At 36.4% G+C, this 25389-nt stretch overlaps 1 protein-coding gene across 4 annotated transcripts in view; it reads left to right on the top strand.

Moving 5' to 3' along the window:
* The window catches only part of BBS9 (Bardet-Biedl syndrome 9), a 313837-nt gene that overhangs the window by 148941 nt on the left and 139507 nt on the right, over window positions 1-25389 (top strand). For all 4 annotated transcript variants that reach the window (XM_074900814.1, XM_074900816.1, XM_074900813.1 and 1 more), the window contains exon 21: window positions 15662-15884. In XM_074900814.1, the coding sequence (XP_074756915.1) occupies window positions 15662-15884 (223 nt within the window). The remainder of the gene's footprint in view (window positions 1-15661; window positions 15885-25389) is intronic.

The following is a 25389-nucleotide window of genomic DNA, read 5'->3' as shown; positions in this document are numbered from 1 at the left end:
TCGCAAAATAAAGTGTATGGCAGCTCGACTCTGTAATACAGCACACCTTAAACTGTCGAAGGTACCTTATCAAGTACAAAGCATCCCACATACTATCGAAGAGCAATCACATGAAAGCAAACAAACTAGGATTGGTTCTATACCACTGTCCACAAGCCTTCACGCCCTCTATGGTTGGTCCCGTTATGGTGTTCACACGTAGTTCTTCTGTTAGGAAAACATTTTATTTCCCACAGTCCAGCATCCTTATTTCTTTGCTACTCACGCAGTTTCTCATCCTCTCGGCCTTGCCGGTGTTCTTCCCAACAGCTATAGCCTGATTACAGTGATGCCACTCAGTCTGGATCACTCATAACATGTCCGTTGTTTCCCAGGCATTCCACACCATATAGTTGTATTCTTTATTTCTCTGAACAGACACGTTAATAGCATATACACACACCCCACCCCACCCCTTCTTCTTTCTAGAAACAAAATGGATAATACAGCTGAAAAAAAGTAGTTTTAGATGGAGGGACACATGAAATTTTTTTCCGTCTGGGAAAAATACATTAAAATATGTTGACTATCTTTTTTCATTAATCAAAAGTAATAAAAAAGTATTCCTTCTATTCGAATCAAGGCCATGCAACAGAACCATTCAGAAAGACTTTTCTGGTACAGTCAAGCATCTAAGTCCAGTAGAAGTCAAAAAAAAAAAAAGAAAGCCAGTGGGTTTTATACCTTTAATCACCAAAATAAAATGAAGGGGCTTTAAGCTTTTTTTGGTAAAAACTCTTTTTCAGTAGAAAAGGTCAGCCTCAATCTGAAGTTCAGTTTTGGTTAAGGGCAACATAAAATTGTCAAGTGGAGGAAAGGTGAAGTGAAGGAATGAGATGCCCACTCTTCCCTGCACAATGAAGGTCCAGTGAGAGGGAATGAGGGTAAAAATGGAGTAGTAGTGCCTCGATCCTGTCATTGTCCTTTGTCCTCCACTTATATGTCCTCCATGTATATGTGACCCAGCTGGAGAATAAGAGAAGTAATATCATGGCTCAAGTACCAGCTTTCTTTGATTTTATGTTTTGATATGGAAATAAAACTCTTTTGCTCAGTGCTTTGCCTGATAGCCTGGTTTCTAGAGGACCAGAGTACACAGGAGACAACTAGAGTACTTGGAGAAAAGGACATGTGGTTGTAAAGCCACTAAGTTCCTGCAAATTGATGTGTAACCACTTCTGCTTTATTTGTGATCTCTTATAATAAAAGCAGGGTTTCAAAGTGATTGATCACTTGTCAAATGAAACATCAAATATTTGTGGTAAGTAATTTTGGGGAAAGAAGGAATTTGAAGAGTGAGGTGGTGGTCTCGCCACTACTTCAAGCACTATCCCAGTTCCTTTAAATGTTTATGAATCATACTCTTCCTGCAGTTAATCGTATGTACTGAGAAGACAGTGAGTTATGGCAGACATAGCAAGTTGGAGGCAACTTACACCCCTGTCTAGTGATCATCTGTAGCTGAACTTGTCTGATTCTTCACAGTGAATTCTGTGGGTGGAACAGAAAAGTGACGATGCTTTGTTGGTCTGAGAATGAAAGGCTTAGTTGTGGTCTGTTTAAACTTTTTTGTATATTAATGAAATCTATAATATATTAATATATCTTTATCTGATGCTTTCCACTTCAAAGGACTAGCAGAAGAAGCTATGGCCAATTGTATTGGTTTTTTGTGTGTGTTTTTTTTTTTTTTTGTCATTGCAGTTTTTGCAGTGGCTGGTAAGAAGGGGACATAAGATTTTTATTTTTTTAAAAGGCTCACTTCTGGTGCTTGGTAATAGTACTGCTTTTCAAAAAAGAAAGCTTTCTCTTTTTATTCCAGATGGCATAAAATTAGTTTAAACAAAATTATGCAGAAACAGGTTTGGATGTGCATTATGAATTGTAAAAGTTCTAAGGACAGAAAAAATCGTATTCTTGTCATGTTTAGTTGTATTCCCTGGAACTTGTATCAAGCTCAGAACAAGCATTCAGCCTTGGTATAAACCTTGTGCTAATGGAGAATCTGACACATCTGTTGGTTAGATGTATTTTAAACAAATGTTTTTAGAATTAATTTTGTAGTTAACTTGAGCTATCACCTTATTTATTCTGCCAGTGTTAAAGATGCTGAAGTTAATCTTCAGTGCGCTGTCTCTGTTGTGAGCAGAAGCCTATTCAGGGATCTTATTTCTTGGTGTAAATTAGTCAAGGCAAAACTGTGTTCTGCTGTGATTAGTTTGTCTCCAGCATATATTACCTTCTTTAAAACTCACTTGGATATCCTGCGAAGTATTGCAGTTGTCCCAAGAGACATGGCCTTTGTTTGATAGATTAAATAAGCTTCTGTTATCAGACATCTTTCTCTATGTAATATTGTGATGGGGACCTCTAAACTTTCTCTTTGTTAGGGTAGTGTAATCTGTCTAGTTCAAGTACAAAGAGAAGTAAAATATTTTGGTGTAGTAATAATTACTGAATATGTGGTGCATACCAGGAGTTCAGATCAGTTACCTAAACTGCTTAATGACAAGATGGTGCATTACAGTGATTACGGCAGTGTTGTTGACCAAAGGTCTTAAGGCTCAGTATATATAATCAGTGACTCTTTCTTTTGGGTTCTTATTTTAAAGAAGCTGATTGTCAGTGAATAATTCCTTTGATATTGTGTCCTAACTGAAAGATCTGCGGACTCTTGCTAATTCAAAAGTATTGTACTAGTGGTTTAGAAATATAATGTGATTTTATGATTGATTGTATAATTCCACTGGAATTATGTATATACTGAAAAAACTTACTGGTTTTGGCATCGTTAGTATATGGCCTTCATATTACATAATAGGACAGGGTTTATAGACTGAAACATTGCAATACTTGCTGTTAGTTTTATTTTCTGATTCTCACATCAGTTAAAAGCTATGCTACTTTTAATCCAAACACTGTAATGCTCTGTTAGTATCTGATTAAAAAAAGCCAACCATGTGTCATGACATTTTCGTAGAAACTAAAATAGAGGTACTCCCAATAATTTTATGAAGCTCTCTATTTATATTGGACATATGACTTAATGATATGCAGCTAAACTCATCATTTCCCTCAAATCTGACAGTTTGAAATGTTTCTGAGAGGGTATATCAGATCTAATCACCAAACTATCCAATCTTTGTTCTTGGGGGCAGGAGGGGAACCAGTTGTGGTATCACTGCTTTTGGTTCTGAAGTTGTTCTTGGTTGATCTTGTTTCTAAATTGTAATCCTAATGTAACATTTTTTGGTAATTATTAGATGACCTATGGCTGTTGTTCACATATTGTGATGGTGTGTAATCTGTCTACTGGAATGTGCAGAGATATTGATAGGTAGTGTGAGAAGATGTCACGTGAATCTTTCATCTTGTCAAAAGGTCCCAGAAAAAAAACTTACTGGCTTTTTTTACCGTGATTTTCCACGACCGTGGAACTACCGTGAGTAGCCATTTTTTTATATGGAAGTTTTTCATTTTAGTTAATGGTAAAATGCTTTATCTTAATTCCTAGATTAAGAATTATATACCGCTGTTCTCTCATATCTGCACAGGTGGTGATAGACTCACTTTATATTAGGACAGACCAGTTCAAATTAAAGGAACATAAAGATGCATAATTTATTTCCACCATCTTCTCCTGGCTTCTTTTCAATGAAGTGAGTTTGATATAGCCAAAATACAGTTTTGATACCTCAGGTCATAAGACAAGGCTGTACAATCAATCAAGGAGTGGATGATCTTTGCCCAAGCTACTGTCTCAAGCAAAAAACTAGTAATTCTAGCATAAGCTTGAAAATTGGCTATTCAAGTAAGCATGCAAGTCCAGTTTGCCACTATCCACATTGACCCAACCTGTACATTTTGGGAGAATAGAAATTCCACAAACTGAAGCAACAGAGCTGAATTTGAAGTTAGTGGTGATCTAATGTACTGTGAGAATTTAAATAGGAAACAAACTTTTTGTCAAGCTGTGTTTTTTTCAGAGCTAAAATATTTGAGTGGGCATGATTCCATATTTCACAGCTTTTGGAAACACAAACTCATTTGTCAGGCTTTCATAGTGTCTTATGTTGGTAATCTATTAAAGGGTATTGTAATAAGAGAAGAAAAGTTCCTCCCCAAGTGTATTACTGACATGAAAATAAAATATGGGCTAGGATGCAGTGAGATGTCTCAAGAAACTTTTTTTAGCTTATGTTTTATCTACTCTTTTTTTTTTTTTTTTCTCCAGACCAAGTATAACAAGGTCTGATTCCCCTTCTCTGTATCAAAAATTATCTTGCTGAACCTCACTGAAGTTACAGACCTCATGTATGGCAGACCTGCTGTTGAATGTGTAGCATTCTTCAGCAAGATGCCCACAGACAACTTTAACAGCATCTGCAAAACCCAAACAACACCTCAGTTTTCCTAGCTAACTGGTGAAAAGTTCTTGAGGAAGAGAAAGATGAAGTATTAGATGATTTCAGTGCTAAAAAGCAGAACAGACAGCTGAAGCTGGCAACAAAGAGACCAAACCCCTCCATTCATGTAGTGCATACAAGAGTTTCTTTCATCAGTTCCCAGAAAAGGATCAATGGTTGTTGGAAGTCCAGTTAAAAAGAAAATTAAGGTGACAAAAAGACCTCAAAAATTCAGGATTCAGGAATGGCTTCTACAGAAACCCATGATGTGTGTGAACTTTCATGATTCCACACAGCATGTATTTGTATTACAACAAACAAGCATTACTAGAGGAGTAACTACAATCAGATAATTAGAATGTATCTGTTGAAAAACATGCCTTCTTCTCTGCCTCTCACCCACTCTGCCTTAAAGATCTTCATGATTTTCACTGTTGCCCAGAAATAAATTATTTTTTTTTAAAAAAGCGTCAGGACACACTCTATATTGGTCCGATTTTGGGATACAAGACAATTTGAAAGAGGAGTTGGGCAATATAGATAACAGTATTTGTCAAGAAGAAAACTACTGATCTAAGTCTAGTTTAATTCTGACCTAATTCTAGCCTAATTTTGAAGTTTTCTGTGCAAATGATAAATGTCTGATCCTAAAGGATGCAGCCTGTGTGGAAATTTGGCTACAACAATCAGAGATTAATTAAATTTTAATGGAAGAGCTTATGAAACCACTGTCTATAGTCATTCTCATATATCATGTTTTGGTGAAGCATGTACTTTCCTGCATGCGGAAGCATGGAAGAGTTAGTCAGCTGTAGGAATATTATGATCCCTACCTGGAGGAATTCTTCTTTCTTACTGGTGATACACTCTCTAATCATGTTATCAGTTGTTTCATTAATACATGAAACCCTACAACTGCTAATAATCATAATTTGTGAGCAGGACTTCTGAATTGGACTTGAAAAATACATTAAAATCCTGAATGATAGAGGTCATCATCACGATGGAACGCAGCTTTCAGAACCTTTGTTTAGTAATGCTCAGTTTGCTAGATTCCTGAAACACCCACTCTAATACTACTACATTATGATTTTTCCAGAAGATTCTTGGTAAAATATTACTTTAGGATCACCTTTCCTAAAAGACAAATACTGCATATTCTATAAGACAGCTTTAAAAATCCTATTTTGATTTCTAAGCCATATGCATTTTTAGTTTTCCTTCCATACCTGAAGACATTATAGAATGAAGTTTTGACAAATCTTGATTTAAAGCTAAATGCCCATAGAATAGAATCCTCCAAAAACTAGTAGTTTTACATTTAGTGCAGAAGTGTTTAGTGGTTTGTGAATTACACTTCAGAGGACAAAAATACCAGAGAAAGATTGAATTTTTAAATGTCAAGTGTACTTCTCAGGAAAGAATCTGTCATACAGATTTCTCTCAGGTGAAGTTGCCATAGGATATCAATATACGTTTACCAACCAGGACTCAAATTGAGAAGTTCTTATAGAGAGTTGTTTATGCTGATTGGAGTTTCTATTAAATAAATATTTTTACATTGAACAGGTAAAGTTGCTCTTTCTGTTGTTGCTGGCAATTACAGCACAGCTGTGCAGAAATGGCAAGTGTATATGTGAGAGACTTAAAAAACCCCCAAGTTATTCACAGAGGTTTTTTTCTAAAGCCAGTATTTGCAATCTACTACCTCAAAATGTGAGATTAATGTTTAAATTAGATGTTCTGAAGTAACTTGTAAATAGTTGCTAGCATGAATTCTTATTGTTAAATAACTGCACAAATCTATTGTGCTGTGCTCACACTAGTTCAATAAATATTGTAAAGAGATCTCATACAGTTTCCTGTATGTCTGTATTTGTCTGTGCTCTTCTATTTGTTGTTTTTTATAGACTGTTTAAACTTTTATACCTTAGATACCTGTTGTATCAGGATCCTCACAGAGCTTGATTATTCAAGAGATGATATATTGTGGTCAGACTTATCAAGATGTTACCTTGTACTTCCCTGGGTTTTGCATTTGTGTTTTATCCCTTGTGTTTTAAGTAAATTGTCATTTGTTTGAAGTAGGTAAGTATGCCTAAGTGCAAATGCTTAATAAGATTTAAATGTCTATAAAGTCTATATGTAGCTTTTGACAATGGGTTAAGACTTCAGAGTACCATCTCATGAATAAGGAGTTCTGCCTAAAATTTTTTCCTTGAATTAAAATGAAATGCATTCATCTGTTTGAACTATTCTAGAACTATGTATCTTATTAATTTTCTTCATTTTAGTCATTCTGTCTCTTAACTTGTCTTGGATGTTCAGCTATATCCTCACTTTGATATTGCTTTCATCAGTCTGCAAATTACCATTAGAATTGTATTGTTTTACATGCCAATAGAAATAAAAATCAGATCAGTTAATATTCTGGATGTTATACATAATATTTGATTTAAAGGAAGATATGATTAGAGAGAGCAGGGTTAGTATAAGAATTTCAGTTGGTGCTTTTTCTGTTGTGTGCTCACTACAAGTGTCCCTCTTAGGCACTTAAGAGATTTGGAATGTATTGCTTGAGTCATTTGTCTGGATTTTCATCAGACTTAAATTCCACTAATCTGTAGGATTTTACCATTTCCCTGCTTTTTAGTTATTCCAGTGGTAGGTTTTTGTTACTTTTATAAGTGATGTGTTTTGTTTATTTTTGTTCGTTCGTTTGTTTCTTTGTTTTGGTGAGCTTTTTTTATATAAATGAATTGTAGAAGATTCTAGAATAATCTGTGACTGGCGTTTTTAGTACACTGTTGAAGAAAACAGTTTTTATATTGTTATAAGGATAATTCTTCAACCAAGTCATGTGCATCTTAAAAAATTACATTGTCTCTTCAGACTGTTCAAAGTTTAATACATTAAGACTTCAGTAATATTTTATTGCATTTTTTCTGAGTGTTATATAGAGTCTATTTGCATGGCTTTTGTTTTATTCAGACTCTGTTCAAAAGGTCTCCACTGATAAATGCCTTATCAATTAATTTTAAGCAGTAATTTTTCAGGGACACTCACAAGGAAAGTTTGTCAGCTCCATTTCTGGCAGAACAGGCAAGTGTTGTAGTGTTGCATGCCGTCTTTATAGCTACTGTGGCTGTTATCTCCTGTTCAAGACAAATAGGTCAGTTAGAAATACAGAATGTGATTGAAGAATGTGGGTTAGGGTAACTGGTAGCACAGTGAAATTCTGACAAAATTTGCTAATGGCCTGTGCTGGTGTTGGAGACTACCAGTTCAGTAGTCCTGGATTAGTGGATTACCAGTTTGTATGTGTAACAATAATACAATTTTTTTTAATCACTGTAAAAGTAAGGTGTTGAGACACACATGCTGGTGTTTCTTGTGGATTAGCATATACAATGCTTTCAGATATAGAAACCTCTTATTTGTTGGCTTGGATAAGCATAAATGCCAAGGCTGTCATTCAGTAAGGTGAGCTTCCAAGTACTCTAGCATTTTTGAGAGCTGATGAAATCATTATTGTGACTAAAATCCATAAATAAGATACAGCCAGGCAAATTTCTGACTTAACTGCTGTAAGAATTCCTGTAATTTGGCTTGCACCAATTTTGCATAGTTTTTGCACTATGTTTCACATTGCGTGTGAATTCTTTCAGAACTGTCTTGACTATCACTCTAGGATAAATTATTTCATAGGCATCTTGAAAAATGGCTGTTGCCTTAGGAATACTATTAGTAATGATCCTTTCAAAGTAAATTCAGGCTTTTTATGAGAGACTTCTTAAGATACAGAATCAAATATCTGTCTGGCTCATGAACACAATGTAGGAACAGTCTTGTTCAGGTTTGACTGATGTGCTATTAGAATGATTTACTTACACTTAAGACAAATAGTATTAATTTCTAACTCTCTAACTAAATTTTCTACAATCCACAGAGTTCTGTTAATTCCATAAACCAGTTGTTCTCAAGCTTACCTCTCAACAGTCACTTTTTTTCCCCCACCTTTCCATGTTGTCCACCTGATCCTTTCCCTACAGTGTCCTCAGCCCTACAATATTTCTGAGCTCTTACAGGAGCTGCCACTTTCTGCTCACATCTCCAGGTCTGCTCCCTATAGAGTGCTCTTTCCCCCCCCAGCTTACCTCCTGGTTGGAGAAACTTAACTAGTGGTGCCCTAAGTAGTACTATAATTTATTTTAATTTGATCTTCTCACAAAGATGATGCAGTTTCCTCCCTAAGACACCTTATGTGAAGGGTTTTGAATGAATTTTATTGTGCTTTAAACTTATGAAGAGATTTATCAGCAAGCACCACTGGGTACAGATTTCTGCAGGCATGTATGATTTACTTCCTTTTTTTTTGCTGTTATCTGCATACAACATTTTGTTACATTCTTAAATAGAGGCTTTTTTGTTGCTTAAAAATTCCAGTAACCATACTTAATGTTGGAGTGATATTAAGTCTTCTCATATTTCATAAACTAAATTAGAAATAGAAGCTTTCTGTGAGCAAAGTGACTTGTTTCTTGAGCAGCAATGGAGTCATGTAGCTTAAAGATTACCTCCAGAGTTCTTAAGCCTATTTAGAGAAGGTTCATATCAGAGAATTCTTTTGCAAAGTATGAAAGACTTGTAATCCTACTGGCATGTACTGTCCATCTGTAAGTACTTTTCAATGAGCTCTAAGAATTTTTTTACATCTTTCAATTTACTTTAACGTGTTCTTCTATACGTTCTCTTATTATTTGGACAATAAACCAAGTTGTTACCCTGTACTGATGTAGCTTACTGGGCATTCTTATAAAAATAAATAAATCCTAGCATGGTGGGTTGAGGTGTTCTAGAGGTGGTGAGGCAGAAGTTACTAAGATGGAGTTCAGCTAATTGCAGTGATTGCTTAGAGCTACTTTTGTACCTCTAGATTCTGGTCCTAAATAGAAGTCCATATTCTTGCAGTTTAGGAATATGCACTATATCATGTGAAATATCATAACTGCAGATTGAAGTAGCTATATTAATTCTACTTTTTCTTGCTTTTGTGGGTCTTGTGAAATGGAGTTTTTTTCCCTGGTGATCACAAGCCACTTTACCTCGCTTGCTAAAAGGAACTGGCAGAAACAAAGCAAAATTTTAGATTTGAAGCAAAATTAAATGGCCTGATGGAGAAACAGCTATGAAAAATGTCTAACCATTTTAGAATAATGCTGTGTTGTAGTGGGCTTGTATCATTAGCAATCAATTGTTGAGAATTTGCTGCTCTTCTGCATTACCTAGTGTAAGAATTGAATTGGTTCTGAAAGTCTTTGTTGTTAGACTTTTGGGCAAACACTTCTTGAAGCTCTTTAACCAGGGTCAAAGGCATGGCAAAGATCTCGGTAACTTCCAGTCCTGTCTATGTATTCGGTGTAAGCACACTTTCAGGAGACAACATTCATCTCTCAACTACAGTGAAAACAATCTCCTATTTCTAAGGTTCTCTAACCATTTCCCTATCAAAAAATTTTATGACATTTAGAACAATGTTTTTCTTTTCCAGACTAAATCATTAGCTAATTAACTTTGTATCTTTTCAAACCTTGTAGGTAAATCTCCCAGCTAAATAATGTCTTTTAGGGTGCTGGCATTTACACATTTACTTTGTTCTCTTTTGTTTTCATATAACAAGGGTATTTCTATCAGTTTGAGTGGTACAATAGTTAATTCTACTGACCTAATATTTATTTTTCTTATGTTAAGCATCACAAAGTGACCTAGGGTTTATATTCATTATCATCTTATACGCAGACAAGGAAAACATTGGAAGCTTTGTAGCTTGGCAAAATTGAGTTTCCATGAATACTTGTATTAAAATAGAGTAAAAATCCTTGGGATCATCTGGTTAAAATTGTGAATAGAAATGATAATTATACTTGTGTTATGATGCAATGTAATGAACTAGTTAAAGTTTCAAACTTCACAGCACCCCCTACCTGTTCAGTTTCTGTGCTTTGGTCTGCGTGTGTCTTTAAGCATTTTGTATTCAGAGCCTTTGTAGGATTTAAGCTCTGGTGCATTATGTGAATTTATGACAATTGCAGAGTAATAAAGGAAAGGAAATGCTGTGTCATAAAATATAAGCATTCATTCTCAACACATCCCAAGGCTCCTTTCTGTCTCCCAGTTACATCTTTGCTTATGTGTGTGTGTTCTTTTTAAAGCCTGAGAACTATCTGAAAATAAATCTACTTATTTACATCTATTGCAAGTTTTTCTTACAGGAAAAAATCTAGCTCACAAAGATTGCTCCAGCAAAAGTCTTTTGCAAATATACATATTCAATGTAATGACGATTTTTAACTTTTCAGCATAAGGATTTGAGAAAAAGTACTTATCAGACTGTTTCTACAAAGCTACGTAGCTGTCGGACTAGTTGCTATAATCTGCTCCAGGTAAAACTTGATCAACATTAGTGGTGTCGTAATTTCAGAAGGCTTGATAATATTTTTTAAAATCTTTGCCTAAGTTTTATCCACCCTTTATATGTTTAACATAGTCTTGCAAGCTATGCTTGCAAATCATAGATTTTACTACCTGCCCTTTCTCAATTAGTCAAAGCAATCTACATCAGTTAGCTGAGACTTAGCTTGGCTGTCTAGATGTGTGTTTGCCATTAGATAGATCAGTGGTTTGTGTGTTGAAACAGTTGGTGTCTCAGAACAAATTTCAGTAAAGTCTGATATTAAACAATGTGGAGAAAGGTAGACTTTCAGTTTATTCATTATCTGCTTAAGTACAGCTTAATATTTGGTAAAATGCATTGAAGATTTTCAGTTAAAAAGCAACAAATGCATTTATTTTCCATAGAAAGAGCATGTGGTAAAACTTGTAGGTAAAGTAACCTAAACTCTTTTTTGTTGTTCAAAGTGATGTGACAGAATGTGCTGTATTATTATCTGAGTGTCTCTCATATTTACTAGACCTCGTGTTGGAAGCAGTTCACCTCTGTTCTAAGGGGAAACATGAGGCAAAACCACTGTATCCGCCAGAAATTCCAGTGTGGTGTTTGCAGCAGGAGCTGATTCTTAGTGTTTTCCAAGTGAAATCGCTTTAGTGTCTTTAGAAACCAGACTTGGTACTTTTATGTTTGTATGTTTTTGCAGTGGAAACCAACCACTGTCAACTTCTGTGCCATGTAACTAGACAGGATTTTGATTGGACCTCAGTAGGAGCAACTTAGCTTAACCAGTACTCCATCTTTCACTTAATTAACTTCCAGTGATTTATGAATGATGCTATTGGTGGAGTCAAGGGGAATCTAAAAACTTAAGAAAATGCTTGTGGACAGTTACACAGTATAAATCTGTTAAGAATCTAAACTCTATGAGTAAACCTATCACATCTGACAGCAGGTAGACCCTATCTCATGCTTCTCCCTATATATGCATGTCCTATGCATCTTAACAACAATATTGAAATCTTTCTCTCAGATTCTGCCTCTGTATGTCTAGTTGACCTTGTCTGTTGACCAGCTAAACTCTTGGGGAGTGGAGTCTTGCAGGTAGGCTACCGTGCTGTGCCTTCTAACAGGACCTGCCTTCAAACTTCATTAGTAACCACATTACCCACCTGCATGTTGTGTCACAGGATCAGTGCCCTTTCTACAGCCTGACAGTTTATCTGCAGCATGAAATCTCACCTGCTGAATGGGCATCCAGTTTTATTGTCTAGAAATTTAGAATAACAGTAGGTTAGTTGTTTACCCTGCAGGAAACAAAATTTTGGAGGTTTCTTCATGTTTGGCAAATGGTAGAACCCAAAAATCTTCCTAAAAATTAGATACTCTAGATTAAACCTTATGCCAGAATAAGATTGTATGTATTATCATGGTCACACTCAGATATATCATGACACTTGAGGATCCTTAATGATAATATATAGGGAATATAAGTGATGTGCACTAGTCCAATCTTAGTCCTGCTAGTATCACAAATCTACATTTATCTTTAGACTCCTACAGTGTATGTGATTTTTTAAGTGTCAATCTCTACCTATTACCTACAAGAGAAATATACATGCGAAATATGAAGCCAAGCCTTTCCCAATGAAAAAGTTACATTGATGAATTAAGTATTTTTCATATCTGTTTCAGATGACACAGTTGGAATGAAGAATTTGCATGATTTAATAATGTCTTCCTGTGAGTCTTGACTCACATTTGTTGTGGCAATGCTTGCTGGCTATAGGATGATGGGTTACTGGTATCACATTTCTGTTGAAGGTGTTCCTTTCAGACCTCAAATACATAGAATACTAGACAGAAAGCCATCAGTGAATGGCTAGAACTATGTCTGTAGAATTATTCTTCAGTGTGGGTTATAGACAGCAACACTTTCAAACATGTTTTAGCTTTTTTAACGTGTAAGAGGTGAAGAATTTTTCTTCTTCCTTCAGTTCTCCCCTTGTACCAATAAAAATTGCTGACTAATGTAGTCTTATTTGCAGCCATTAATTCTTAGTTGTATAAAATTACCTCAAGAGGTTTCCATCAAGACTTTTTTTTTTTTCTCATGTAGAGGTAGCTTTTGTGTACTCTTTCACTAATCATAAAGGCTACTTTTGATTTGACTGGACTTACTAGATCAACAGGCCCTGAACTGGAGAAGATAGTTTCATGGTCTACTGAGAAACCGGTTTTAAATGGGTATTAAGAACAAGGGTTGGAAAATGTTAAGGCTATGGTACAAAGTAGAACATACCTGTGTGAGCCAAGGACAGAATACTAGCCACTTTTAATTTCCTGACTTTTGTTAGCTTGTATTTCAGTCTCTTTATTTAAATGCTCCTTTTGCCTCCATTTTTATAACTTCTTTTGAGGGATAGACTGGCCAGCTTCTCAGGTACTGTATGCTGACACCATTTAATCATGTGTTTCTTTGTCTTTTAGTAAAACTCAGATTCTTATGTTTATGTTGTCTTATTTCTCATGATTTGTAGTATAATTAGGAGTGCCTGCCTTGACTGGTTTTGATGCTTTGTACATATTAAGTTTCATTGCTCAGTATGTGGGAATGTAGACAGCATTTACCAGCTCATTAACCTCTTTAAACTGGCTGTGGAATAGATTATTTCCTGTCACCATCTCAGGTCAGTGGATGGATTACACTCCAGTGGAATCTTTCAAGAGTATCTGAAAAATGTTAAGCTACAACAGCATTGTTTGATTGGCAGGATTTTTCTAATTTACATATTTTTGGGTGGGGAAGTCTGGACAAGACAGTGAGTTGGTGTAATTGTTCTGAAGTCAGGAAAGGCATATGTTGACTAAGAAAATGCTGCTAGTAGATCCTATTCCTCGGCAATATGTTAATGTTTTATACACATACAGCATGTTTCAGGACACTATTACGAACAGTATATGAATCAGGATGAGTGCATATGACTGTGTGGTCTCACTGATGTACTTGACCACTAGTAAGCATCTGTCCTGGACCTGTTTTGGGGAAGTAACAAGGTCAGGAAGGGTGACTTTTGCTTCTCTGTGTTGAAAGTGGTACCCTAGCCTTCACAAAAGCCATATATATCTAATAAAAGAAATTCACAAACCTTATTTGCTTGACAGGGTTGACACTGTCATTCTTTAAAATGTTACACTTACCCAGTCAGGAAATTTGGATAGGTAGGTGATTTTGCTGTTCAGCTGAGAGTTTTCAGTGAAGTAAAAGGCATCATGAGGAAGAGCTTAAAAACTGGAAGACTCGGGTTGTTATTAACTACAGCTAGATACTTGAGTTTTCTGTTTGTTCTGCCTGAGTAATTGCCATGTTAAGAGCTACCTTGGTGTTACCTTCTGTTAGCTTAGCAGCAGATAGAGCTGGGCGGTTCCAGGATATAGCTTCAAAACTTCTGAAGTCAGTAAAGACTGTTGCCAAAATAAGCGCCAACCAATCAGGAGTGCTGAGAGAGCAGACACTAATACTGCAGTGATTGAATATTACTTCCCTGTACATGTAAGCAGCACATATAAAACTCGCTTTGCTTATAGGTAGCTAACTTCAGACATGAGTCCTTCATATTAATTGCTAACTCTGTCCAAGCTCTGTAAGATTGTCATGAAAAGACATGAGCAGACTTTGTGACTAACTTACAGATTCATTAATTATAGACACTTTGCATTAATCACATGGTCTCATCATAGAGCGTAATTTAAGATTACAGAATGCATCAAGAAGAGTCAGTTCTGCATTGCAGACTACGTAAATAAGGTAGATGTCATATACTAGATTTTACACATTAACCTAATAACTTTGTCACAAATAATAAGACTTCTGCTACCCAGGATTCTTACTTGAAGAAGGTTTTTGATTTGTTTGTGTCACTGAAAAACCATACTACAGATTACAAACTTGTACCAAACTTTTAAAGGTGCTTTTCAAGGTACCTTATGAAGAGAAACTTACTGCTTTTACTGAGTGTTATTTGGAGGAGTAAACACTTTATTTTGTGAAAGTATGTGTACTGAATATGACACTGAATATAGCTTTTCCTCCTGAAAGCTTTTCTGTAAATAGCAGCTTGTTTTAATTTAACCGATTACTAAGCTGCTCCTCTCAAATGTTTACAGCTTCACTCTACGTGGAAAGAAATCTAAATCCTGGTTCATCAGAGCACTGACACACCTGTGCTAATGCTGTGGGTATCATAACTTGAAGTTAATTGGTCTGATATGTGGATACTGAATGTCTGCAGCTTTGGGTTGCAGTCATGGTGTTCTGTGCTATTGGCATATTGTCAGAATCTTAGCTATTTCAAAGAATGTATAATTCATATCATTTTTTTTTTCCCCTGGCCTTGACAATCTTCAACATGTTATATACTACATACTATGTTTGTATTTACATCTCAGTTCTGTTCTTACTTCTAAATGTTGCATCCAGGAACTTCTGGTTTTCAGTTATTAATACAGCTACTGAATTTAGTGGTTATGTCACATACTGTCTATATATCAACATTATTGAAATGATATTTCTCTGTCAATATTGGGAATTTGTGTTTTTTCAGGCTCAAGAAATGGGTGTTCGTGACACTTATCAACCCCCAAATTATATTTTATGTATCTATATAATGTGAAAATTCTTAGTCCTTGATTTGTTACTTTGTTTTTATTACACTATATCATATTACAGTTCCCCTAATTTTATTTTGTTTCTTTTTCTTTAATTCAGGGTTGGGAAGAAACTGTTGATGCTGCCATTTCTTACTTGTTAAGAACTTGTTTGTCAAAGAGCTCAAAGGAACAGGCCCTGACTCTCAGCAGCCAGTTGTGCATGCCCAAAGATACTAGCAGACTGAAGAAGAACATCACCCTCTTCTGTGATAGGTTGGCCAAAGGTGGTCGCCTTTCCTTAAGTACAGAATCAACCACTCAGCAAGCTGCTGTCATGCCAGGTAAGACACAAAGTGTATGTTCATAATTCAAGATACATATTTATATATTAAAATTAAAGATTATGCACCTTTGATTGTGTTAGCTGTTTGTTTTTCACTGGTTGTGGAAACCACTGGTTGTGTTGCTGACACAATGAGTTAGTTAATAAGGTAATTTTAAATCAAAGGTGGTTTTTTTTTTCTCAATTTGATCACTTATTGCTGCTCTTACAGCATATACACAGTAATGCAGCAAATGAACCTCAGATGGTCATCTTTATTCTCTGAAAGCCTTGTCACTTCTTTGCACTTTTCAATTGAATGTGTACGTGTGCATTTCTAACGTGATGGAAAAGTGAGGAGTGAAAAGTCTTACTTTCTTGGTAGAGGAATGATTGTGGTGCATTACTGTATTTATGGCATATGAATATGATTAATTATGAGGTAGTGAGAACACTGAATAATATGATCTGCAACTTTAGAAGGTACTAGCTGGCTGGGTGATATCTCACAGAAAGCATGAAGTTAAAGATGAAATCAGTGTAAGTAGGTGATGAAGACTATTTCTCATTTGGGAAAGGAATGTAGAGAACATTTCAGAGTGTTGAACAATGATTTAAATGAATGTCATGGAATAAAATTTTTTAAAATAAATTCCATTCATGTCGTTTTCTATATTCCTGCTTTTAGTAACAGTGGGAGCAAAGCCACAGCTTTTCTGTAGAGTCTGAAGGCTAGCATCTTTGTATTATTGCAAGAAATTTTCTTCCCACCTTTTTGTTCTAGTGTGAGTCTCTTAATAAACATCAGATGCTCCTGCTGATTTGGAAACAGTTTTTTTTCCCAGCTTCCTGCTCTGAGTTTGGGTTGGGTGTTCATTCAGCTTCATAGCCTCCTAGACAGCATAATACCACTATGGTCTTTGGCTTCAATGATCTCCTTCACCTACAGCAGACTTAACATCTGTAGGGAAAATTATGTACTGTATGCACGCTTCATGCTTAAAATTGGGAGTTTGTTATTTTGTTTTCATGGGTATTGTTTCTGATCAAGTTGTGTTACGGCAGTATCATGATTTTCTCTATTTTGTTTTCATTACAAAGAGTAATTTAATTCCTGTTTAATATAATCTGAATGGCCTGTGTAATGTTTCAGCAACTCAGAAGTCCTTGTTATTACTATGTACAGCCCTCCTTTGCATGTGCTACTTTAAATGATTTGGTAAAACAGCTGCAGACTGTGCAATGGTAGAAACTATATATATAAATTTCCTTTAGTGTTACACTATGTCTGTATCTGGAAATAGACTGATGATCGTGTGAAGTGAGTCAATATGCGTCAAATTAGTTTTGCAAATGTTTGTTAGCATTCCTTTGCAAGATATGTGTTAAGGGTGTTTCATTTGTGGAACATTTGTGGACATTGTTTTTTCCTCTAAGAATTTTGAAAATGTGTAAATAGCTGCAGTTCATCTTTTTCTACCTAAGTTAATAAGGTGAATTGATTTAATAAGGAAATTCACTTCTGCCTGTTCAATTGACTAGTGTTATTGAGTTCAGGGGACTATTCAATTTGTTTATGATTAATTCTGTTAGGAAAAGAGGAAAATTTGTAAAAATTGTAAATAAATTAGAAGAAATCTTGCTCTTGATGAAGCATCTTGGGCAAATGATCTGGTCATAGTCTCCATGTTGCATATATAAATACTAAAATTTTAAAAAAATGTTAAACCCACTTTTTTCTATTACATGAGGCCAAAGTAACACCAAGGATGCATGAGTGACATGTACTAGAATAATTTTTACCATTGTGGTACAGGTAGACAGTTATAGTACCTCTCGAATAAAAATAATATAAGGCAGAAGGACATTCCAAGCAATGCATGAGATATTTGACTGTGGGCTGTTAGCCATGTTGGTGATACGTGGGACCAAGTTTACTATTTCACATGATGAATACTTAAAAATTAAGTACCTGTAAGGAGCTGGTTGAGACCTGGTGTACAGCAGTGTCCACCCAACATAAAGTGTTTTAGCTATACTTGAACTGTCCTTTGACCTTGATTTACATTAAAAAGAATTAAAATCTGTAATTCAAGTACAGATTCCAAAATAAATAATTTTATTTTCAAAATTGCTGACTTTAGTGTATAAGCCCTTTCAAATATCAAATCACTTAAGAATCAAAATTATGACCTAGATTGTCACAATAAGGTATCATTTAAATGATAAAACTTAATGTAACTTTCTTATTTTCGCAAAGAGTTCAGCATGAAGCCTTTATCGAAGGGTCTGTACATTTATACTCATTAACTGTTGTGTGCTGGATTTGTGTGGCAGGGCTTTTAGTAGCAGGGGAGGGGGCTACAGCAGTGGCCCCTGTGAGAAGCTTCTTGAAGCTCCCCCAGCTCCAAGTCAGGCCCGCCTCTGGCCAAGGCAAAGCCAGTTAGCGACGGTGGCTGCACCTCTGCGATAACGTATTTAGGAAGGGGAACCTGGGAGGAGTTGTGAGGAGAACATCTGTGTGAACACTGAGGTCAGTGGAAGAAAGTAGGAGAAGGGGGAGGGGGTTTGCTGGAGCAGACCCTCCCTGCAGCTGGTGAGATGGCAGGGCCACCCCCCCGCCACCCATGGGTGTCTATGGTGGAGCAGATGCTGATTTGCAGCCTGTGGGGCCCCACGCCAGGACAGGTGACTGTGCCCGAAGAGGGCCAGGACCCCATGGGAAGAAGGCCCCGCTGTTGCGGTTTAGTACTGGGAGGGCTGCAACACACAGGGGTGACCCACGCACCTGTGGAAGTGACTCATGTTGGAGAGTTTGTGGAGGACTGTCATCTGTGAGAGGGGGACTGCGCTGGAACAGGGGAGGAATGCCAGGAGTTCCCCCGCAACGTGGAAGAAGCGGCAGAACTGACCGCACCCCTTATTCCCTGCTCCCTGTGCTGCTGGAGGGGAGAAGGTAGAGATTTTGGGAGCAAAGCTGAGCCTGGGAAGCAGGGAGGGGTGGGGAAGGTGTTTCCAAGATGTGGTAATGCTTTGCACCGTCCTACTTTGTCTGTTATGTGTTGTTGTTAGTGTCTGTATTAAATTTGTGGGGTTTTTTCCTCCCTTAATGAGTTTGTCTTTTGCCCATGACCATAATGGATGACTCATCCCTCTCTGTCCTTATCTCAATTTCCTGGGCCTTTATTTTCCTCCTCCCAGTGCTGGGGGGGAAGGGGGGAGTGAGCATCTGTGTAGTACTGAGTTTTCCTCTGAGCTCAAACCACAACGTGTTGAGAGAATATTCTTTTTGGAAAAGTATGGATTAATTTAAAAATAAGAAATTCCATCTTCGTTTACAGGACAGACTTATTAGAGATAAATGCTTCTGCCAAATGCTTAGAATAGCAGAGTATTTAAGTAGTTAGTCTCTAGCAGGATATACTGTATGGCTTGAAACTGTGTGCAGGTTTGTCTTTGGACAGCCTGGAGAAAACTGGGAACTTTCTTGGAAGAATAAGATTTGACTTATGCTTTTTAAACATGTTTGTCTTGTCACCTGTTTGGGTTATCTCCGGCATGGGTATCTCTACATTGGCAGGTAGTGTGGTCTGCTAGAAGCAGATCTGCAGAGGGACGTGAGGCTGACGACTTGCATCATCTATGTGTTTCAGAGGGGGTTTGAACTAGCTCTGTTCCTGTCTGATGTGCTGATCCTCCATTAGCAGTCAGAGCTCTTTAGGTGTGTTCTTGGGATTCATCTGCCTGGTTAGATTCACCTAAAAGAAACAAGTTCATGTGCCCAAACCACTCCACAGTGCAGATAGTGGGGATAATGAAGAAATTTAGCTCACACTTGATTCCAACCAAAAATACCTGTTCAGAAAGAATGATGTCTTATCAAGTGAAACCAGTATGCAAAATAACTATATGCTGTTGAGTAAGGAGCTCTTCAATAATGCCTGTAAAATAGAGGAACTTCTTCTCCCCGTCCTTAAAGGAGGGAACAGGGATAGGAAGAGGAAAATAAGGTAGAACTATACATGGAGATGGAGATGGTGAGAATTCAATTTATATCAGGATTTATGGTTAAATATTGGTTGTAAATGTAGGGGAAAGTTCTTCAGGATGTTAAAGCTCCAAGCCAAGCCAAAGATGGCTCCATAATTGTTTGGTAGTGTAGCTGTCATTAGCTTGAGGATTTTGTTCAATGCCACTTTTTCTTAAGCCAGTTCTTTTTTCTTAATGGTGGAAACTCCTTTTTCTGTAGCAACCAACTTTAAAAAAAATGTTTGATAGTGCCTAGGACTCTTGTGGCATTGCAGCACTATAACAGTAAGCTGGATTTCTAGAAGCTGTATTTAATATGTTCAAGATGGTGAACCCTGAAATTTAGCGAAATTGCCTGAAGCCACATTGAAAAGCTGCTGATTATCTTTAAGTGTGCAACTATTTGAATGATGCCTTCAGAAAGTAGTTATTAGTATTTGTAGTTAATCCAAGAGTATATGTTAGAGGTACGCCATGGTCTCTGCTGAGTCTGGTTTGGTTCATTATTTTCTTCAGTGGCTTCAGTGATGGAATATGGAGCATAAATGTTAAAATTGTGGTTAGCAGTAGTTTTGAGCACATTAAATGTAGTAACTCTGATCTTGAAAAATTAGAGGAAGGATCTGAAGTTGGTAGGATGGTGTTCCACCGAGAAAAGAGCAAAGAACTGAAGCAAGTAAGAACTGGACAAACTGAAAATTAAGAAATATTTCCTTAAGCACTGTTGCCATTGGATAGACTCCTGGGAGCTATAGCAGACCAACAACTGAATAAAAGTCAGCGATATGATCCCTTTAATGGTGAATTTCAACTTTGGGATGTAGTCATATGACTTTTAATGAGGAGATATAATAATTCATTTCTATTCTTCATGAGAGAGATTCAGTTGAAATTACAGGATAACACAATTTAAGAAAAACTTAGATTGAATACAGTTCAGAGAAGAGCCCAAAAATTATAAAGGATTGAAATAATTTTGCTTTTTGTTTCTTCTGACGGAAGAAGAAAGTTGAGGAGGGACATGATAGTTTTCCAGTATGTGAAATGTTCTTATAAGGATGATTAAAAGTTAATCAGAGTCATTGGTTAAATATGATTATAACTATAAGACACATCAGGCTATATCATGTACTGTGTTGCCTTTGGCAATATGTAAATGGTTGGATGAGAGGAACATCGAGGGGCTTAGGGAGTGGTGCCAGCCCAAAGTGTGTGTCAGTGCCAGGGAAGTGCTGGGGAAAGGTGCTGTAGACCACCCAGGTTGTCATGTATTGGGTTTAATGTGTGTGAGAATTTATAGCATAAATCCTGATGACCTGCAGTGAATTAATTCTGTAGCTTTTAAAGGTCTCTTATATCTGTGTGTTTTTCAGGATTGCTTTGAAAACCTTAACAGTGTCAGTTGTGGCTGTTTGGAGACTTGTTGAGGTGTCAGTCTGGTATGAGCTCTGTTTGCAGTGTTGCCTCACCCATATTTTGGGTATCTCAGCTACTCTTTGACTAGAATGGGATCCTGCTTTACCTGTAGTAGTTCCTAGTGTGCAAATGGCACCTGTATCGGTTCAACACTTTGTTCAAGCATGGCTTTTTAATTTTACATTGGGACTTTACTTTTCTTTAAACCATCCTTTTTCTTCTATTTCTTTTTTTTTTCCCCTTTTTTTTTTTTAATAGGATTTCAGTAATTATTTTTTTGTTTGTTTGTTTGCTTAGGAGATCTTTGTATTGTGCTTTAGCATGACTGACTTACTTAGTTGAATATAACTGGAGCACTAGAGAAAACTATTATTTAACCTGAAAATCAGTTACTGAATACTGCATCACTGAAAAATGTGGAATGTCAGACTGTTATCTCCTCAGGTCAACTGAATCTTCAGAACTAAAATTATAAGGAAAAGGAGGAGTATTTTGCATCCAGGAAATAGGATTTGCAAATAGTTTTCTGTAAGTGTAATATTTAAGATTTATATAAAGGCAGAGCTAGACAGAAGTCAAGCTAACTGCCCATCTAGTTTTCTCCTCTGTGTTGTTAATGTTATTGTATCCAGAGTATCAGTAACAAACTTTATCTGAACTCTTAAACACTGTGGACAAAGTTGAACAGTATCTCTTGATAGCTTATATGGTAGCTAGTTTTTTTTTTCTTGCATGATCTTGTAAAAGCCTCTTTTCAAAATCCTATAGTCATATCTGTGAGTGCATATCACTTGTTTTGAAGCTGTGGTCTTAACTGGAAAACTGGGATGCAACAGAATGTGTCATATTCCTTAAGGAACTCTCTGTTTACATGCTACTAAACTTGAGGAGAATGTCAGAAATAACTGGAAAAATATGTGGATTTGAATTCCTGGAGGAAAAATATTAAATTTTTTATATATATATATTAAATACAAACATTGCTGCAAAATTCTTGGTACACAGAGAGTGTACTGTAAAGAAGCACTAGTAATAGTTCGTTTGATCTGAAAAAATAGGATTTTTATTGTTGCAAATCCTGACACTGTTAATTATCAATACTTTTTGGTCCTTAGGGGAAAGGAACAAGCAGTATAACTCAGGTATTCTCAAACTTCATCCTGTGGACTTTAACACAGAATGTCTTGTGAAATGTAATGCCTGCCATTTGGACTCACACAGATTCCCCTCTGTTACAGTAATGTTATCTCAGGAACAACCACAGTAATTTTTTGCCTGGAGAAATTAGAACTGTGTAGTTTAAAATTATTCAAAAGTAATTTAGCAGCCTGAAGAGGGCACAGAAGTCAGCACTGAGGACACTAGACAACGCTTCTGAACTACCAGCAGATATTCTGAAAATCACAGGAGGCTCACAGATTGTGGTTTGAAAACTTTTCCTGGAACTTAAGTATTGTGAGCCTGAGATCATGGTGCATTGACAGCTTTGTATAGCCCCGTTGCTGGTGTAGAGATGTGTATAAAAATTGCCAATATATTTTTTTCTCATAGATGTGACACTTGTTCAGTGTTTATCTCCATGGAAGACTATGGTCCATTATGAAGTGTGATTCTCCCTTAAGATATTTTCCATATGTTTTCTGTAGCAGTAAAATAATAAACTACTTTTTACCCTTTAGTAACCCTTACAATAATGCTTTTAGATATTTTTTCTTATTTTAGTTTAAGTATATTGGGTGTTTATAAAGTTTTTCAGCAATGCTTATTAAATCTCTGTAAGGAAAAGGGAAAATAAAGTTTTGTTCACAAAGCTTGCTGCAAGTACTTGCAAGGATTCTATACACCTGAAGGTTGGTCAGTCTGATTGGTGGTAGTCCACTGAGGTCTGTGGAAATTGTCACTGACTGATCTAGATTCAGCATTTTACCCATCTTTTTCATAGTGTTTGTTACCTGTTTGCACTATTTTGAGACAGTAGCATTTACACAAGTGTCTAGAGGTAATGGGTAAGTATCTGTGATCTCAGGAATCTAAATGTTAATAAAGGTCCCTATTTCATTGAAAGTCAGTTTGCTGGGTACTTTTTTCTTAAACATACACAGGGGCTTTTAAAGCACACATAAAACCCTGCATGCCGATTCATTCCTATGGATTTGTTGGCTTGGGCCCTTCAAAAGGTAATTGACATGAACTCACTTTAACTGTTGCAATGAAAACTCTAGCTCATCTTTTCTAGCTTCCTTCAAGTCATACAGGTTGATCAATAAAGTACCTTGAAAGACTGATTCTCCCAGGAAGCAGGTTGTTTAGTAAGAGTGAAAAAGTATTTTTTACTGTATGAGATGATATAAAAAACCCTGAGCTCTGCATTTAAATAGAAAAGATTTTTCTTACTTGTGCTGGATAAATTTGGTGTATATATATATATATATATATATATATGAAGTATGGCTATATATAACTAAAGTACCACATTCATTAACATTTATTTTCTCAAATGCTCAAAACTTATACACATATATATCAGATTTGAAGGTTATTGCATGTTTGCATTTAAACAAGTACGTATTTTTTTCTCTCTTGCCTGTAGGAAGCTGGGGTTGCCATATATAACTTGCCATAGAACAACCTTTATCTAGGTACTGCTTGCATTGAAACCAAAACAGATTAATCGTCACTGCATCAGTTTTTTCAAATCACCCATAGTTTTCATACTGCCTTAAGGCAAACAAACATTTGGTAAAATGTGTACTTCTAATCTTCTTTTTGTAGTTCTTCCTCCTAGTAAGTCTACCAGTATGGCTCTGATTTGTTTGGTTTTCTCAATTATTTTTTGCATTTCTCCTCTTTACAGTACGCTTCACTGTCTTCCTTCTCCATACTGTGCTCTTTGTCCCTGCAACTATATGCACGGTTCCTTCACTGTGATGCTTGGAGCAAGTAACTCTGTCACTAGCCACTCAATGACTCTGACAGTAAGAGGTAGCAATAAAAGGAAGACCCTTTTCCTGGTCAGCTGTCAATCTGGGTGGCCCAAAACAGTAACTGCAGAGAAAATCCTGTGGCAGTAGTGTGGTTCTCTCAGGCGATGAGACTTTAGCAAGGTTTGACAAAGGCATAATGGAGACTAAATCCATAAACAAGGTGATCATTGAGTATTTCTGTATCCAATTTGTGCAGCTCTGCACAGCTGAGCTGTTGTGCCAGTTTAAACATAACTCTTCTCTCCATCTAATTGCAGATGATAGTTACGTAAGAATGATAATAAGAGCAAAGAAGTTGTCATAACTCTTACAGGCCTCAGCATTGTCACACACTTCTGTTGCATTGTGTCATGCCAGGTAATAATGAGACATGATATGGTGTGTAATGGAACATGATACACTCGTGTAACTGTAATGAGGTTTCTAGTTCTCCACAGTTAAAATTTTTTTGCAGAAATTTATTGACTGTTCATAATGAACAGTTCTATCTTAATATTTGCTTATTTCTAGACTTTTATATTAATATATCAAACATTTTAAACTAATTATTTGTGTTCTATTTTTGAGACTAAAATATGTCCCTTGCCCCATAAAGCTGATTGAGTGAAAAGGAAAGGGAGTAGCAAATCATTAGGGAGAATTTTGGGAGCGCTTACATCAACAAGATTTTGTGGTTGCTCAAGCTTAAGCTTAAGAACAGCTTGGTGGAGCCAGAAACATTGATTGTTTGGCTCTCTGATGTGAATTTTTAATCTTTGTAACTTCTTTCCTTTATTTACTCTTTAAAACTTATTTTTCATTCTTTACTTTTTAAAACTTACATTTCGGTTGTTTTATTAACGTTGTTAATTTATTTCTGAGGAAAAGAAAATTGAACTATAGAGAAATTAAGTGACTTTCCCAAGGTCCTACCATGAGCCAGTAACACCTGTGTATAAATAGCATTCAAATACGCCTTGCAGTCTTGGTGTTGTAGTTCCTATGTACAGTTGTTTTTAAGGTGTTTTACTGTTAAAACACAGGTTACAGAGTAATAGAGAGCGGTGAGCCAGCTTGCATTGTGGCCTTTTGTTATATCATTATGCATGGATCATG

The sequence above is a fragment of the Athene noctua genome, chromosome 2, assembly GCF_965140245.1.
Source record: "Athene noctua chromosome 2, bAthNoc1.hap1.1, whole genome shotgun sequence".
Classification (NCBI taxonomy): Eukaryota; Metazoa; Chordata; class Aves; order Strigiformes; family Strigidae; genus Athene; species Athene noctua.
This window is presented reverse-complemented; position numbering and strand designations above follow the sequence as displayed.